Genomic DNA, 17,139 nt, shown 5'->3' with positions numbered 1-17,139 from the left:
TAGAAATAAAATCGTGGATCAAATGTTTAGATTAACCATAACAAATTGCCACTAAAAAGAGTGGAAGATCAAGATATAATGATAACCTTATAAATAGTGGTAGATGTAGTAAACTCGAATTGCCATATTTGAATTCAAATTGTTTTAATAATATATAATGATTTATCATTGTTTTAAATTGAATAGTTGTTGGTTGACTCGAAATAAAAGATAGGCCAAAATTTTCTTCCACAAACAATACAATAAATTGGCATAAAACTACAAAGTTATTGAAACATAATGGGAAAAAAACAACAAATCAGTTTCGAACAAATACTCACTCGAAATTAATAATATTAGTAATCGTTTGATAAATAATGCAACAACATTGTACTCGTAGATGGTATAAATCTCCGTGGTTCAGGTTGATTTCTTGAAATGGAACCCTTTCAACTTTATGAGCTATGTTAGGATTGCAACGAAGAAACTATAGTGCCATATATTCTAAATCCAAAATAATTTTTAGAATCCTTGATCGTGAAAAATACATATTTAGCCATATACCAATTATCATTATTTAAGTCTTCATCCATTATTGCGACATCTTTGCAAACGTGGTAGAATTTTAGATGGCCTGAACGAAATGATGTTAACACCATACTTTTGTGATCAAAAAAAATTGAGTCTTCCACTTTAGGATGCCAAATCTTTAAACGTGTAGGTGAAGATGATTCATCTAAAGAAATATATTCATTCTCCATTCAGCCAAAAAATAAGGTGACCGATTTTGATGAATTGATTTAGTGTCTATGAACAGGGTGGCTTGTTTTTTTTGGTGTGCTAGTAACTCTTTTGGTACAACTAGTCAAGAGTTCGATCTTTAATACTCTTTTTTTTTCCTTTATTTTCACAAATTGGTTCAAGCTAATTTTTTTGGAACAATTGACAGGAGCATGTTCAAATATGGATGTTCCGTTTCACTCCCAAACTTTTAATTAATACTCACAGTGGTCCTAACTCTAGGATATGTTTGCAAAAACGATCCTGTTTGACTGGTCATCGGCTAAATACTTATTTTTTTGATATTTCTTTAATTAATAATCTTACCTCATTTGCCATCCAATTTTCTCGATCCTCCCTCCCTCGTCTCCTGCCAACCCCCTCCCGTGTATTATTGTCATCATCTTCACCAAAAAACCCTAGTTTTCAACATGGCGGTAGCTTGGAGACCCCATGCCACCCTAAAACCCCCATCTCCTACCCTTATCAAACCCCACACCATCCACTCTCCAATCACCAATGTCGGAACCATAATAATGGCGGAACCTACACTAGTCAAGTCGTTGGACCTTCTCAAGGCAGCTCAACTGCATTGTGAGATCCTCAACTGACTCCTGATAATTACTTTAAAAGGGATTTAACAAGCTAATTATACTAACATAATAAATCTTTTTTTAGGGAGCTCATGCCCTAAGTTACTCCAAAGTTAAGCGTCTTGGGTAGGAGTAGTCTTGGGATGGGTAACATCCTAGTAAATTTCTCAAGGTGCGCATGAGTGATGAAAAAAAGCATTGGAAGAACTTGTGTTGGTTATTTGTGTGGATCGTTGTTGGCTCTGGATGTGCATAGGTTGTCTTAAAAATTTTCAGGCCCCTATGCTTATTGTAGAGTTGGGCCCTAAATATATATAATGATATATGCATAGGTTATAAGAATACAAATAATGTATCATGTAAAATAATCATTATTAAAATATTTTAGACAAAATAAAGCTCGACTTTCATTTGTACAATATGACTAAAATAAATATTTAATTTAATATTTTTGGGCTCACTAAAAAGTGGGACCTTGTGATGTAGGTCACTTTGCATGCCCTATTAGACGAGAATAGGCTCGACTGTGTTGCAGTCCGGGTGTTACAAATGGAATAAGAGCAATCCTGCGACCGCGTGCTGATCGTGTGCATAATTAATTCAAGGTTACATTGATCACCTAGTGTGTAATCCCCCGTAAATTTATGAATTTTATAAATATATTTGAGTATATATATATATATATATATATATATATATATATATATATATATATATATATATATATATATATATATATATATTTATATTTATATTTATTTATATATAATTTAGTTTAAAATAATTTATTTATTTAAAATGTTGACTATTTTGAAAGTCTAAGGAATTATTTTAAAGATTTAAGGAAGTTAAAAAATCTTTTTAAGGCATCTTTGAAAAATATTTGAAATACTAATTGGATTTGAAAAAGGATTTTAAATGGGCTTGAGGAATCCAAATACTAATTGGACTAGGAATAGGAACTTCTAGTAATGTGAGTTTATTCATCAATCCTATTCATTGTCCTATCCTACTTAGGATTCAATTGCCTTTTCCTAAAACCAAAAGGAAAGCTTAGCTTGCTTATAAATATCATTAAGCCCAAATATTTTACCCACAAAAAAAAAAAATTACTCTCTTTCTTCCTTCCACGTGAATTTTTTTCTTTCCTTCCTTCTTTCTTTCTTCTTCCTCAAATTTTGATTAAAGATTATGTTTTTATAATTTATTTTAGTACTAATTATGATTTAAAATACTAATTGGATTTGAAAAAGGATTTTAAATAGGCTTGAGGAACCCATATACTAATTGGACTAGGAAAAAGAACTTCTAGTAATGTTAGGAGTTTATTCATCAATCCTATTCATTGTTCTATCCTACTTAGGATCCAATTGCCTTTTTCTAAAACCAAAAGGAAAGCTTGCTTATAAATATCATTAAGCCCAAATATTTACCTACAAAAAAAATATTTACTCTCGTTCTTCCTTCCACGTGAGTTTTTTTTTCTTTCCTTTCATCTTTCTTTCTTCTTCCTCAAGTTTTGATTAAAGATTATGTTTTTATAATTTATTTTAGTACTAATTATAATTAGAAGCTTTAAATTACTATATTAATGATGAATCTATGATTATATAAATTATTTATTTAAAGAACAAAAATTCAGATTTGATTATTATGTTTAAATTGGGTTTTTAATTATCAAAGCATGGATTTTTAGGGTATTAAAGATTGGAAAATTATAGTAGCATGTTATAAACTATGAATAATTGATTTAACTTATGAATTTAAGTATGTTTAAAAGGAGATTTAATAATTTATAAATTACTGGAATTTTAAAAAGGTTGTTATTAATGGAGTTTTATGGATTTTCATGACTAGTATAGTATTACTATGCTAGGGAATATGATTTTTTGAATTTTTAATGATAAAAACAACTTTTAAATATTTTTAAAGGAAATTTAAAGTACTCTAAAGTTGCTGGAATTTATTTGGAGTATTGATTATAAATTCTATTGGTTGTTTTAGACGGAGATTACTTTGTAGGCGACTTCTAAAGTATTGAAAGTGGCCTATAAATTTGTCTACACAAGGTACATGCATACCTATATGTTGTTTGATGTAGTATCATGATTTTAGGAAGGAGACGTCATATAGTATCATGTATAGGAACTTTGTGAGTTCATATATATATGATTTCTATCACGATTGGATTTTACTTGTTTTATGCCTGCGTGTGAACATATTAAGTATGAGATTTAATCATGAGATCAATACCATGTTTGTATGGAATATTGATGCAAGCATGTTGGTTGGGAACTTTATTTATAAATTCGCATGGGAGAATTAATATATTTATCAGTTGGATCGTGATTGAATCATGTGTTCCCTTATATTATTAATTTCACTACTCTATGACGACTGAGGGCCTTATTTGGTAAGTTGATAATTTCTACCTTTTGAAAGGTAAGTTGGTAGTTGGCTAGGTTCAACAAATAAGAAGGATTGAAATAAAGAAGGAATTAATCTTGGGTTGTAAGTTGTATGATTACTTATTTAATCCTAAGATAAAAAGGAATAAAGTTGTGAATGTTTGATTATATATTATCTGTATTAGTTGGGTGTCATAGCAAGTAATAATTGGTAAATCGTGTAAAGTGAAACTTGGACAGTAATAAACTTTAGACTGGTGCACGTCTGAAGCTAGACAATCAGGAGTTGAGGTTCATGGTGGTCGTGCCATGGCTTTTTTTGGGAATTGGATTGATCACCGTTCCTATTTTTATTAAAAGATTCCTCGATATCATAGGTCATCATGAAAAACGGAGTCACACTCGTATTTCGTCTTCCAAAGTGAAGGCTAGTGTTAGATGAGACAACTTGGTCCAATGACTATTCCATTAAAGTAATAAAAAGTTCTTAAAGTTTAGTTCAGTAAAAGTTATCTGCAGATTTGTTAGATTAATATGTTGTTATTTATCCCTGCTTATTATATATTAGTATCATGTCAGAAATGTTTATTTATTATTATGTAGTACTCAACTTTGCTGAATACGTGCTTTGTTTGTATGTGTTGATCATGGCTTTGCCTTATTGATCCTGTGATGACCCGTTCTTGGTAAGCAGATTCTTTAGTGCATTGATATCTATAGGTGTGCAGATGTTGTATCATGAGAATTTGGGAATGGAGAGCTTGTGTAACATATTGATCTATTTATTATAGTAAATACATTTACATTTAAGTTTGATTTGAAGAAAAATGTAACAATGTTGTTTGGTTTTAAAGTTATTTCGTTACTTATTATATTTCAATTCTAAAGTTCAGTTATATGTTTTCCGCTGCAAAATTCTGAATAAGCCGATACGTTATCAAACAGGCAATAATGCCTTGATGATTCTCTAAGTTTTATATTGAAAAGGTATTTTGGAAAAGAGAGAATTATCTGGGTGTTACATAGTGGAGGAGGATCTGGGACTATATCACCGACTGCGGTAGAATATGTGATTGGTTTTCAAGCTAGGGCTAACCATGAGCCGTTGAACCAAATATGTAACGAGCGAGGGCATTGTTGTACACAAGTGGGGTATATGTAATACACCTTATAATTAATTTAAAAGAGATTTAGCATACTACTTATACCAACAAGATGCATATCATTTTTTAGGAAGTTCATTTTCTAAGTAAAGGTTTTATTGAATATGCATGTTTAGAAAATAGAGAGAAGTTGCTAACAAGCCTTTAAAGGAAGACTAATAAACCTAATTGGATATTGGGATATCGTAGGGACAAATTAGAAACTTATCCAATATATATTTTTTCGTCATGACTCCATTAATGGTCAATGAACCATAAATTAAATTTGGGGGGGGGGGGGGGTAAAGGTACGAATAAGATAAGGAATCAAATTCGCTATTGATGGTATCTACTTAATATCAATTCATATATATATTTATACAAATAAATAACCATATAATATTTTAATGCAATCTGAATATTAATCTATGTTGGTTCACTAAACAAACAAAAGACTAATTTTTGATGACATGTTATTATGCAATTAAATTACTAGGATGTTAATCAGATTATTCAATTATCTGAATTTAATGTTAGAATAATTCTTTACGTATTTGATTATCAATTAAATAAACATGTGCGATGATAAAGCACAAAACATATAATCATGCAAATGAATGATAAAGAAAATAAATAAAAAAGAATATTTAGGATAGAATGTACACGAGAGCATTAATTCCTTCAAGATCTACATTGTGACAAGTAAATTGTTAGTAAAAAAAAAGGAACTAAATTAGAATTGACTCTCATTGATTATATCTTTGTCGCTTGTATTTTATGCAACGATCTTCAGGATAATCAATATTGAAGCTTGATATAAGAAATTCGGAGATATGAATGTGTTTTAATGTAAGTATGAGCGTTTGAATACGAGTTTGAGTGTTTGTTATTAAGGGTGTGGAGTTATTAAGGCGTAGGAGAGCAAGAAGAAAATCCGTTTGAAGAAATGAGGTATATAGATATAAGGGAATCTGAAAAACTGAGCGAAAAGGTAAAATTAAATTGTGCGATTGGCGCACAGCTTTGAGCTTGGCGCACAACCTGTGCGCCACATGCACCTATTTGCTTCAGTCGCACTTGCTTTTTGGCCCATTTTTTTTTTTAATTGTTTTAAGAATCTTTTTAATCTTTTGAGATCTGGAATCTGCTATCTTGAATAAACATATGATTTTTTATATATCCTTTAAAAAATAATTATCTCGAATAATTACAATTAAAATATTAAAAATACAATTATTTATGAGAAATAATTATTTAGGGGTTCAAAATTAGGCTTGGATTTAATAAATAGACTTTATATTTTCGAAATGCTTTTGGGTTGAGCTTGTTCGATTGCTCTTCCTTTGGACTAGACCAATTAGGATGACGTTATGTTTCATCATTGGGTACTAAATGAGGAGACACGAGATTGTGTCTACAATTGGCAATTAGATTATGGAGATGACACAACTCTAAATGTTGCCTCAAGATGCAGATGATCATGGGTCGTACCGTGCTTTGGTAAAAACAAAGTAGACCGTTTCGGACCGAAGCCTCGGGTTAGGCAGAAATTCCGGTGCCAAAACCCACTGATTTAGACCGGGTCATGCAGACTTTTCAGGCCATTTTCAGACCGAGCCAAAAATTTGCCTTGTTGTTTATATTTAAGTTGTCCTTGGTCATTTTTTAGCTCAAAAAATTTCAGGTCCGATCAAGCCAAAACCCGTGTCCAAAACCCGCCAATTTTCGGGCCGGGCCGAACCCATGTTGATCACATTTACATGAAGTTATTGCAATTGTTATGGCACCAAAAGATAGATTCAAGTATGTAATTCAACCACACTAAAATAAAAAGTATGTAATTCAGCCGTTTTTGTTACTTAGCTTTGTTGTAGTTATGTCTTTGTAGTTGTCTGTGTAACTTGTGGCTTTTGGCAAGCAGAACTCATGGCATATTTCGGTTGACTAACCACCTAAGAGGGAGAAAGGTGGTGAAGAGAGAGTAAAGTAAGGAGAGCGAAAATGTGGTGGTGAAAGTGGTGGTTTTGGTTGAGATAGGGTTGACTAGAATGGTAAGGGTGGTTTTACTGGCTGTAGCAAGTCATTAACCTGTTGGGGTCGTTTTTATAAAACATACTTCAAAGTTACAACCACTGAACAATAGTCAAAATTTCGGACTGAAAATGACGGATTGCCTATAGTTAAACTGCTCCTGCTAATTTTTCTTTTCTTTTTTTGAACAACATTCAATACTCATTAAACTTAACAAGGCAATAAACCCAATAAAAAAAGGTTTTTTTTTTTTCCCTAAAAGTAGAGGTGATGAAAAGTTAGCCCGACTTGAAAAAATGTATGAGATTGAGCAGTATTTTTTGGGCCCTGATATTACCTCTAGTCAAAAGGAAGAAAAAGATAATCTTAACCATATTATTTCCCTTAGGATATGAGCCCACAGCAAAGAAATAAGCCCAACGTGAATATATCGAACCGTTGGCGCCTCAATAGCTGTTTCCAACACTTTTCTAACGGTCATATTTTCAGACTTCAGTAGAAGACCATTTCATCCTTCAAACTCTTTACACCAACACAACAGATACTCTGCTTCTGCATTTCATCTCCTTCCATTTCTCCCAATCTCTCTCTCTCTCTCTCCCTAGAATGACAATGCAATGTTTCTCTCTCTAGATCAGAAATCTCATCTTCTGAGTTTCACTATTTTACCCTTCACACTGTAAGTAGCAAGAATTTCACAGCTTTGCTTTGCTACTATATCAAAATCAATTCTTGATAAATATGGGTTGTTTCACCACCTGTTTCGGCACTTGCAAGCGGGTTCGAAGACGTCGCCGAAGAAGTGCCGTCAACAACAAGCCCTCCCTTCTTGATCATGTAAGTTGTAGTTTCATAGTTTTTTGTCAAATTCTTTTTTTTTACTTGGATTTCATTTTCTAATTTGATCATATTTGGAAAAAAAATTACCAGCTTCAGAAATATGAATCTGTTGATGGGTTTCAAGTGCCTAATTTGAATGAAGAACAAGAAGAAGAAAAGGAAATGGGTGAAAATCAAGTTGAACTTACACCTGATTCAAAGTAAGCTTCTTGAATATTCTTGGGTTTCTATTTGGATTTTCGCTGTTCTTTTAGTACCCTGAAACTCCATTTATTGTTGTATTTGATTAGTGATGAGAAAAGAGAAAAAGTGAATTCAAGTGAAAGAAAGAAGGTAAGATTTGATTTGAATGTGAAATTCTATGAAGATATACCTACATTTGAGGAAGAAGTGACTGGCAAATTAGAGGAGAACAATGAAGAAGAGAGAGAGAAGAAAGCACAAAATAAAACTCAGTATAATTCAGATTCAAGCTCATCAAGCTTATTCTCTTTCCCAACAAATCATAGATACAGAAATTGCAGGGATAGTGATGATGAATTTGATGAACTATTATTGTCTGATGAAAGTGGCATGGATGATGATGATTATGATGATGAATATGATGATGATGATGATGATGATGGTGATGATGATGAAGTGGAGAGTGAGGTTAAAAATGATAAACCTGTGAAGTTTGAAGATCAATCATCAGAATCATTGTTTTCACTTTCCTTAGACTCTAGGAAGAAGGGTTTCAAAGCAGAAACAGGGGATAAAGAGGTAAATAGTCCAATGCCCATCAAGAATTCATCTGCAAATGAGTTGGATTCGGAGGAATTTGATCGAAATTCGCGCAAATACGTCGATTCTGTATTGAATCCAGTTGAGAATCTTACCCAATGGAAGTTTGTTAAGGCAAGATCAAAGCTTGCATCCAAGGATCATCAAGCAAAGGAGAATGTGATTTCAGGTCAAGATTTAAGTTTTCCTGTTAAGAAGGAACCAATTTTGGAGAAAGATTTGGGAGTTGATACAAGTCTTTCTAATTGGTTGGTGAGCTCAGAAGGAACTGGCAAGTATAATAGCAGAAGCAGCTCAGTTTCAGTGGGAAATTCACCTTCTGACAGTAAAAAAATGTCACCAAATAAATTTGAGGATAGACCTATTCTAGGAGCTTTGACAGTTGAGGAAATAAGGCAGATTTCAGCTTCTTCTTCACCGAGGAAATCGCCGAGCAAGAGTCCTGAAGATGTGCCTATCATTGGCAGTGTTGGGAGTTACTGGAGTCATACAGGACAGACTCCTGAATCAGACTCAAGCACTAGAAGTACCAGAAGCAGATTTAGAGAGGTTAGTTTGCTAACATAAATAACTTTTTACACCTTTTAGGTGTTGTTTGGTTGGAAGTTATTTCCCTTGGAAATACAAATTCCTAGGAAATACATTATGGGTGTTGTGTTTGGTTGGAGGGAAATGAGAGAAACATAGGAAATACAAATTCCAAGGGAAATAGAATTTCCCATGAAACATGGGAAATCACTCACCAAGCCCCCCCTTGGTGAGTAATTTCCTAGGAAATGCAATTTCCTATGGTGGCAACCAAACAATTTTGTCTAAAACCTAGGAAATTAACATGGGAAAGAATTTCCCATGAAATGTAAATTCCCATGGGAAATTACTTCCCATGTGAACCAAACGAGGCCGTACATGTTAAAATTATGAATGGATTTTATTTATGTTTGATGTCTTTTGTTATGGTATGTATCTGTGAATTGGTAATTTGAGTGCAGAGTGCTGAAGTAATTTGGGATCCAACACCATTTGAAACAAAGCTGGAGAAAGCACTTGAAAAGGAAGGAAATGCTCAACATGTTTTAGCAATGTGAAGGAGAGGCTGTATGACAAGATTTGTACACTTGAACCAAAGACAAAAACAAAAATATAATAAATTTCTTTTATTCTTTCATTTTTTGCCCTATTGATGTGGCCATATGTGAATAGGGTTGTGAGTGTGTGACCTTGTATCTACATTGTTTGGAATCTTTGAAGTGCAATGAACATCATGTTGCTTTATCTATACAATTTGTTATGATACATAGGCATTCTAATATTAGCTATAAGTACTTATCTAAATAGGGTTGTGAGTGCCCCTCAAAAAAAAAAAAAAAAAGGGTTGTGAGTGTGTGTAACCTTGATACATTGTTTGGAACCTTTGAACTGAAATAAATATCTATGTTGTTTTATCTATAAAATTGTTTGAATTGAAAATATTTCTTCAGTCCTATACAATAGAAATATATTGTTTGAAGTTTTTTCTTTTGATAAGGTTCAAGAAGTTTGCTCAATTATATGTTTTTCTATCTCTCTAATTAATGTTCCTTTATCTTTTAAAAATTTCGCAAGAAACTTTGTTAAAAGTTCCAAATACAATTCACCACCCCACCTTGTACGTGTTCCATCGAAGTATCATCCTATAAATTTTAAAGGTCAACCCATTTATTATCCGAAGATGGATCAACAAATTAACGTGATCAACATTGTTCTACATAATATCTCTGTCTCGGGTATTTATTTTTGGATAGAGCAAAACAATGTGTGTAACACCATAGTTTTTCCTCCTAATTTTTCACGCTTATTTGTCTCTTAGTTGATCTCTATTCACTAAAAGTCTAGTATTTATTCAAAAAATAATTACTTCCTCTATTTCATTTCAAATGCAATAAAAAAATATTTTATATCTCACAAATAATACCTCTTTATTGCATTTAAAACGAAATAAAGGAAGTATATCGTATAAAGTATTATTTTACTTGATAAAATTATATTTATTTACTATATGTTATAGTTATATTTATTTGGAGAAAATATTATTTTATTGGTAGTTAAAATACGCATTACGTTATGTTTATTTTTGTTAATTGATTGGTAGCGCTTTTGAATCGATTTCGTAATAAAAGTGGTATGACCACCTTTGACTTGTGTTGGCCGAATAATCTGTTGGTGTTAGGGTCAACGATCATTTTTTTTCTTTTAACTTTTGACATCCATGTAACACCCAAATTGAATCTCCATAATTGACCATCAATTCATTCTTTGTAACCCCTCATTTCCCTCCTTTATTATTAGCCACCTTTTGGGATGCAATTTTTTTTTTTAACACCAAAATACTCTCCCTTGTTGCCGTGCCATTTGACAAAAAGGTAGGCTAAAGTTTCCATCTTCTTATCCATAAAAAAAAAAAAAAATCATCCATCTCCACACTAAAAACAATCCATCTTTCTTTACTAAAATTCTTATGATACTAAGTGGTTGTTGGTGGTTAGGAGTGATCACTTGGAAAACGAATCCACGCACGAGGATCGGACGTAGACGACTTTGCTTCACTCCTCCAGTTGGCCCATGTAACTAACGCCGATCCGAGTACGATTAGAGTTCGTTTAGGATTTATCTAGTTTTAATACTTAAGTTGGGTTAGTATTGATTTAGGAATTTTGGGTTGGAATAACTTCATGTTATATGCTTGTTTCATGAGTTTTTTTTTTTTCATGAAATGTATGAGTATATGTGTTGAGATTATTGCTATTTATTTAGCTCAATCTAGCTAAATGTACAACTGGCATTATTGTTTAGAAGTTAGTTACAGTTTGTTAGAAAGTTGTTACAACTTGTATATATATTATTCTTAGCTTGTCTGTTGGGATTGGATTCCATTTAATAAAATTCATTTCCTTCTTACAACTTCTCTATCTTGTTTTTCTCTCTAATTACATCATCTGATGTTGATGTATATTATCACGGTATCATAGTTGACGGAACTCTGAATCAGTTTTTCCGCATTTTTCTTACTGATTCTTCCTAATTTCTTCTTGATTCTTCTTGATTCTTTCTAATTTCTTCTGATTTCTTCCTAAATCTACTCTTTTCTTCCTCAAATCATAACAAATTCTTCTAATTCTCCAGTAAAATCAGATAATGTTGTATCTAATTACAACGATCCTTATTTCTGGTCAAATGGAGATAATACTAATCATTCTATGACAAATCATACTTTTAATGGCAACAATTTCATCAATTGGAATCGTGTTGTTAGAGTTGCTTTGATTACGAGAAATAAACTCGGGTTTCTTGATGGAACCTTGACGAAACCAATCGTTGATTCTGCTGATTATCAGAAATGGATTCGCAATGATCATATGGTAATGTCATGGCTTTCCAGTTCAATGGAGAAATCAATTGCTGAAATTTTCTATTTGGTGATTCTACATACCAATTCTAGAATGAAGTAATTGAAAGGTATGGCCATACAAACATACCTCAATTATACAATCTTCATAGAACTTTGATGAAAACTGAACAAGGAAAACAATCGGTCGCTGAATATTATAGTAAAATGAAAAGAGTTTGGGATGAGATTCATGTTTTAGAAGGATTTCCTAATTGTTCTTGTGGTGCAATTGCAAAATGTAGTTGTAATATGTTGAAGAGAATTTTAAAAGCTGATCAACGCATGAAACTGATTCAATTTGATTCTGGTTTAAATTCGGATTATGACTTGTCTAGCCAAATTTTGCTAAGTAGTGATCCTTTAACTACTGTTAATCGAGCTTTTCATATCCTTCAATAAGTAGAGAGACAAAACATGAACAATTCAAACACTGAAAAAGTTGAAATGAGTGCTTTATTTAGCATCTCGAGCTCCGACTGGTCATAATTCTTCTGGTGGACAAAAATTTTCTGGTAAAAGAGATTTCAAAGGATGAAATCTGATAAATTGTGTGATTATTGTAAGATGAGAGGTCACACTATGGAGAGTTATTTTAATCTTGTTGGATATCCGGAGTGGTATTCCAATTTGAAAGGCAAAACTCAGCCAAAGATGGCTGCTCAGGTTCAAGAAGCTGGAATTCTAGGAAATTCTCCCTTGGATTTGATGCTAGAGCTCATTCTGGTGCTGGCATGGATTCGATCTGTTGTGATGAAGAATATGTTCAAAGGTGTTAAAATGATACAAACTAAATCTGAAGAATCATCTTCTTCTCAAAATTACACTGCAGTTAACTTTACAGGTATTACTTAATGCTACTTCTTTAGCACATGATTTTGATTCTACATCTTGGATCATAAATATTGGAGCTACTGATCACATGGCATCTAATTAGGATTTATTTGCATCAATTCATGCATTAAAACATCCAATAAAAGTTGGTTTGCCTGATGTTTCTCAAAAACTTGTCAAACATGCTGGAACAGTTCATCTTACTCCACATATTATGCTGAATAATGTGCTTTTAATTTCTGATTTTAAACACAATTTACTTTATGTTGGCAAATTACTTGATCAAAATAAATTGATGGCACAATTTTATCAAGAGCAATGTGTTTTTTGGGACCTTCTTACTAGACAAATCAAAGGATCTGGTAAGAGATGTTCTGGTCTTTACAAATTTCATGTTGTTTCCAATTCTGTTTCTATTCAGCATGTTTCTATTCCTCTTTCAAATAATTTTGTTACTAACAATGTTGCTAGTAAAGATGATATTTCCTTTGTAAATACTAGCATAAGCAAACCTAGCTTACATGTTGTTCACTGTAGACTAGGTCATCAATCTATCCACACTTTAAAACACCTACATTTAATTACCATATGATGGCAATAAATTGGATGATTTTGATTGTGAATCTTGCATATTTGCTAAACATCATAAGATGCCATTTACTCTATCATCTAGTGTGGCTGAATGTTCTTTTGATCTCTTTCATATTGATCTATGGGGTCCATACAAATCACCTTGCTTATCTGGAGCTACATACTTCCTTACAATCCTTGATGATCACACAAGAGTTACTTGGAAACACCTCCTTCACTCTAAAACACAAGTTCCTGGCATCATTTCTGGTTTTCTTGCTTATACACACTCAATTTGGAAGAGATGTTAAGTCAATTAGAAGTGATAATGGTACATAAATTATTCAAGCTTCTTGTACTTCTTTGTTTCTTGAAAAAGGCATAGTTCATCAGAGAAGTATCCCTGGTAATCCTCAACAGAATGGCCGGCAGAGTCGAAAGAAAACATAGACATCTACTAGAAACAGCTAGAGTCATTCAATTTCATGCTCATATTCCTACAAAATTATGAGGAGATTGCTTACATGCTGTTACTTATTTAATCAATCTTCTTCCTAGCCCAGTTTTGCAATGGCAAACTCCGTATGATGTTTTAGTGAAAAAACCTCCTCCATATGCACATCTAAGGACTATAGGTTGTCTTTGTTGTCCTGCTATTAAAACACATGAAAAATTTGCTCCTAGAGCAAAGAGATGCATTTTTTTGGTTATTTATATGCTCAAAAGGGATACAAACTTTATGATCTTGATTCTCATAAGATTATTCTTAGTAGCGATGTGATATTCATTGAAAATAAACCAATTTCCTTTTCAAAATTCTGTCTCAACAACTCCTGCTTTTTCTTCTTATTGTCCTCCTCTTACTGTGATGGATGTACCTTTTGATGGTTCCAACATCACTTCTTCACAACATGATTTTAATCCTTCTAATATCCGTTCATTTCCTAATCAACCTACTGACACTAATTCTGCTTCTTTTCATTCACCACATCCTGATTCCACTTCAGTTCATACACATTCTCTTTCACCTATTAGAGATCATTCTTCTCCTACTTCTCTAGAGAGTGTTTCTTCTTCTCGTGCTTAGTTTGTTACACATCTTTCTTCTCCTGTTCCTATTAGACAATCTACTAGAATCACTAAACTTCTTGTCAAATTTCAAGATTTTATTGTCACATTGCCTGCTCCTTTATCTACACCTAGTGATTCTTCTTATGATTCATTAGTTTTTAAAGTCTCTTATGAATCTACATTGGCTCATTTAGATGATTTTTCTCTTCAAATCCTTTCGCACATGTTGTCAACTGTTGAACCTACTTGTTACAATCAAGCTAAAGATGATCCTCAACGGATTGATGTCATGGATAAATAAATTCTAGCTCTTGAAGCTAATGACACTTGGGATCTTACTTTTTTTGTCCTCCAGACAAATCTGTCATAGGGTGTAAGTGGGTCTACAAAGTCAAATTTTAGTTTGATGGATCTGTTGAAAGATGTAAGGCTCGCTTGGTTGCTAGGGGAGATAAACAAGTTCATGGCAAGGATTGTAAGCATACTTTCAGTCATGTTGCAAGGTTTACTATATTGAGAATCATCAGTCGCTATGAACTGGAATTTACAACAACTTGACATCAATAATGCCTTTTTACATGGCTATATTGATGAAAAGCTTTACATGCAACCTCCACCTGGATGTTCTAAGGCTTTACCAGGTCAAGTATGCAAGTTAAAGCGTTCCCTATATGGTCTTAGACATGCCGGTAGACAATGGAACATTGAACTGAGTAAATTTCTGCCAGTCTTGGTTTTGTTGAATCAAAACAAGACTACTCTATGTTTACTAGACATGATGGTTCTGATTTCACTGTCATAGTTGCTTATGTGGATGATCTCCTGGTTACTGGCAACAATTTGCAGCTTATTCTTGAAGTAAAACAAGCTCTACACAAGGCCTATACTATTAAAGATCTTGGTGACCTCAAATATTTCCTTGGTATTGAGGTCACTAGATCTAATTCTGGAATCTTACTTAATCATAGAAAGTATATTCTGGATTTACTTAGCTCTACAAAGATGGAAAATTGTAAAGTTGCTCCCTTCCCATTCCCCAAGGGTCTCAAGCTAAGTACTATTGAAGGTCCTGCCTTAGTTGATTTTGAAATATATAGAAGAGTTGTGGGGAAACTTTTATATTTGAACATGACAAGACCAGATATATCCTATGATGTTCAACAGCTAAGTCAATTTCTATCTGAACCTAGAACTCCACATTATGTTGTTGCTCTTCATGTTCTTAAGTATCTCAAAGGTACTCTTAATCATGGTTTGTTTTATGCTTCAAATAATTCTCTTCTCCTTAGAGCATACAATGATGCAGATTGGGGTACACGTGCCTATACTGGAAGATCCCTCACTAGTTATTGTGTTTTTCTTGGAGATTCATTAATCTCTTGGAAAACTAAGAAACAAAAAGTTGTTTCAAAGAGTTCCACAGAAGCTGAATATAGATCTATGAGTCAGACAACAAGTGAGATAGTATGGATTGAAGTCTTACTTCAAGACTTATTGGTTTATGTCCCTACTCCTATCACTTTGTTTTGTACAACAAGTCAGCTCAATACGTAGCAGAGAATACAATGTTCCAAGAAAGAACAAAGCGTCTCAAGTTGGACTGTCATTACATTAGAGAACATGTGGATTCAAAGTTTATTACCTTAAGTCATGTTCAGTCATCTTTACAACTTGCAGATATTATGACAAAGCCTTTGGTTGCTGATCAACATAATTTCCTTTCTACCAAGATTGGTCTGGTTACTCAACCTCCACCCAGTCCATATTGAGGGGGGGCTATTGAGATTATTGTTATTTATTTAGCTTAATCTAGTTGAATGTCCAGCTGGCATTATTGGTTAGAAGTTAGTAACTGTTTGTTAGAAAGTTGTTACAACTTCTTGTATATATATTATTCTTAGCTTGTCTGTTGGATTGGATTCCAATTAATAAAATTCATTTCCTTCTTACAACTTCTCTCTCTATCTTTTTCTCTCTAATTACATCATCTGATGTTGATGAAAATTATCAATATGATTATCTGGAGAACTTATGATTTTTGTTATTTGGTTAGAGGGTTTATTATGAGCTTTACTCATATGTTTTGGGTATTTTTGTTCTGTGATGTTTTATGTTGAATATGTTTGCTAGTTCTCTCATCTTGTGACAAATTTCTCGTGTTGTGAACATGGTGACTGACAATCTATACTAGATCTTGAAATGTTATATTGAACATGGTTTACGCGAGAGGGATGAAGTCATGTTGTGTGGTAGTATGGTGTTTTGGCTAAGTTGGAATTAAGTGTGTGAAACTTAGTTTCTTGGGCTCGCAGCAGCTTTGTTTTTCATATTTGTGACGTGTTTTAGTGTTTTACGTTATGCTCTCTGGTAATTCATGTGAGTAGCATGGTATTGGGTTAGTGGTTTCTTTTAAGTCGTGATCAGGTAGTGGTATTATCAATTGTTGGCATGTAGTATTGGTGTAATGTGTTTTAGTGTATGTGTATTATGTTATTGATCAGGTGGTTTGTGGTTTAGGATTTTTTCTTGTAAGTATTTCATCATTGCTTGCTTAGTATGGATCTTCATGTAGGTCTGCAGTCTGCCAGTGTTATTTTCATTTTCATCTTTTTTTTTAATTTTTTTTTTTGCTTGAACTGTATTATATGGATTATACGTGAGGTGGTCTGTTATGGTTTTGTTTCTTT

General features: G+C 32.9%; 2 protein-coding genes across 2 annotated transcripts; both read left to right on the top strand.

Moving 5' to 3' along the window:
* The first annotated feature begins 7,452 nt into the window (after positions 1-7,452).
* On the top strand, positions 7,453-9,837 carry LOC104891180 (uncharacterized). The gene is made up of 4 exons (XM_010676839.4): positions 7,453-7,770; positions 7,864-7,973; positions 8,064-9,105; positions 9,546-9,837. Exons 1-4 carry the CDS (start codon positions 7,675-7,677, stop codon positions 9,639-9,641), a joined length of 1,344 nt encoding a protein of 447 aa, XP_010675141.2. The 5' UTR covers positions 7,453-7,674; the 3' UTR covers positions 9,642-9,837.
* A 5,147-nt stretch (positions 9,838-14,984) lies between these two features.
* On the top strand, positions 14,985-16,006 carry LOC130591147 (uncharacterized mitochondrial protein AtMg00810-like). The gene is made up of 2 exons (XM_057394076.1): positions 14,985-15,141; positions 15,255-16,006. The coding sequence occupies exons 1-2, from the start codon at positions 14,985-14,987 to the stop codon at positions 16,004-16,006; spliced, it is 909 nt and encodes a 302-aa protein (XP_057250059.1).
* Positions 16,007-17,139: the final 1,133 nt, after the last annotated feature.

The sequence above is a fragment of the Beta vulgaris genome, chromosome 4 (genome assembly GCF_026745355.1).
Source record: "Beta vulgaris subsp. vulgaris cultivar EL10 chromosome 4, EL10.2, whole genome shotgun sequence".
Taxonomy (NCBI): domain Eukaryota; kingdom Viridiplantae; phylum Streptophyta; class Magnoliopsida; order Caryophyllales; family Amaranthaceae; genus Beta; species Beta vulgaris.
This window is presented reverse-complemented; position numbering and strand designations above follow the sequence as displayed.

Excerpts from the sequence above, each read along its gene's own strand:
- LOC104891180 (XM_010676839.4), top strand. The coding sequence starts at position 7,675 with ATGGGTTGTTTCACCACCTGTTTCGGCACTTGCAAGCGGGTTCGAAGA. Across the intron at positions 7,974-8,063 it reads GAACTTACACCTGATTCAAA|TGATGAGAAAAGAGAAAAAG; the intron begins GTAAGCTTCTTG and ends GTATTTGATTAG. Across the intron at positions 9,106-9,545 it reads CCAGAAGCAGATTTAGAGAG|AGTGCTGAAGTAATTTGGGA; the intron begins GTTAGTTTGCTA and ends ATTTGAGTGCAG.
- LOC130591147 (XM_057394076.1), top strand. The coding sequence starts at position 14,985 with ATGAACTGGAATTTACAACAACTTGACATCAATAATGCCTTTTTACAT. Across the intron at positions 15,142-15,254 it reads ATATGGTCTTAGACATGCCG|TTGCTTATGTGGATGATCTC; the intron begins GTAGACAATGGA and ends TCACTGTCATAG.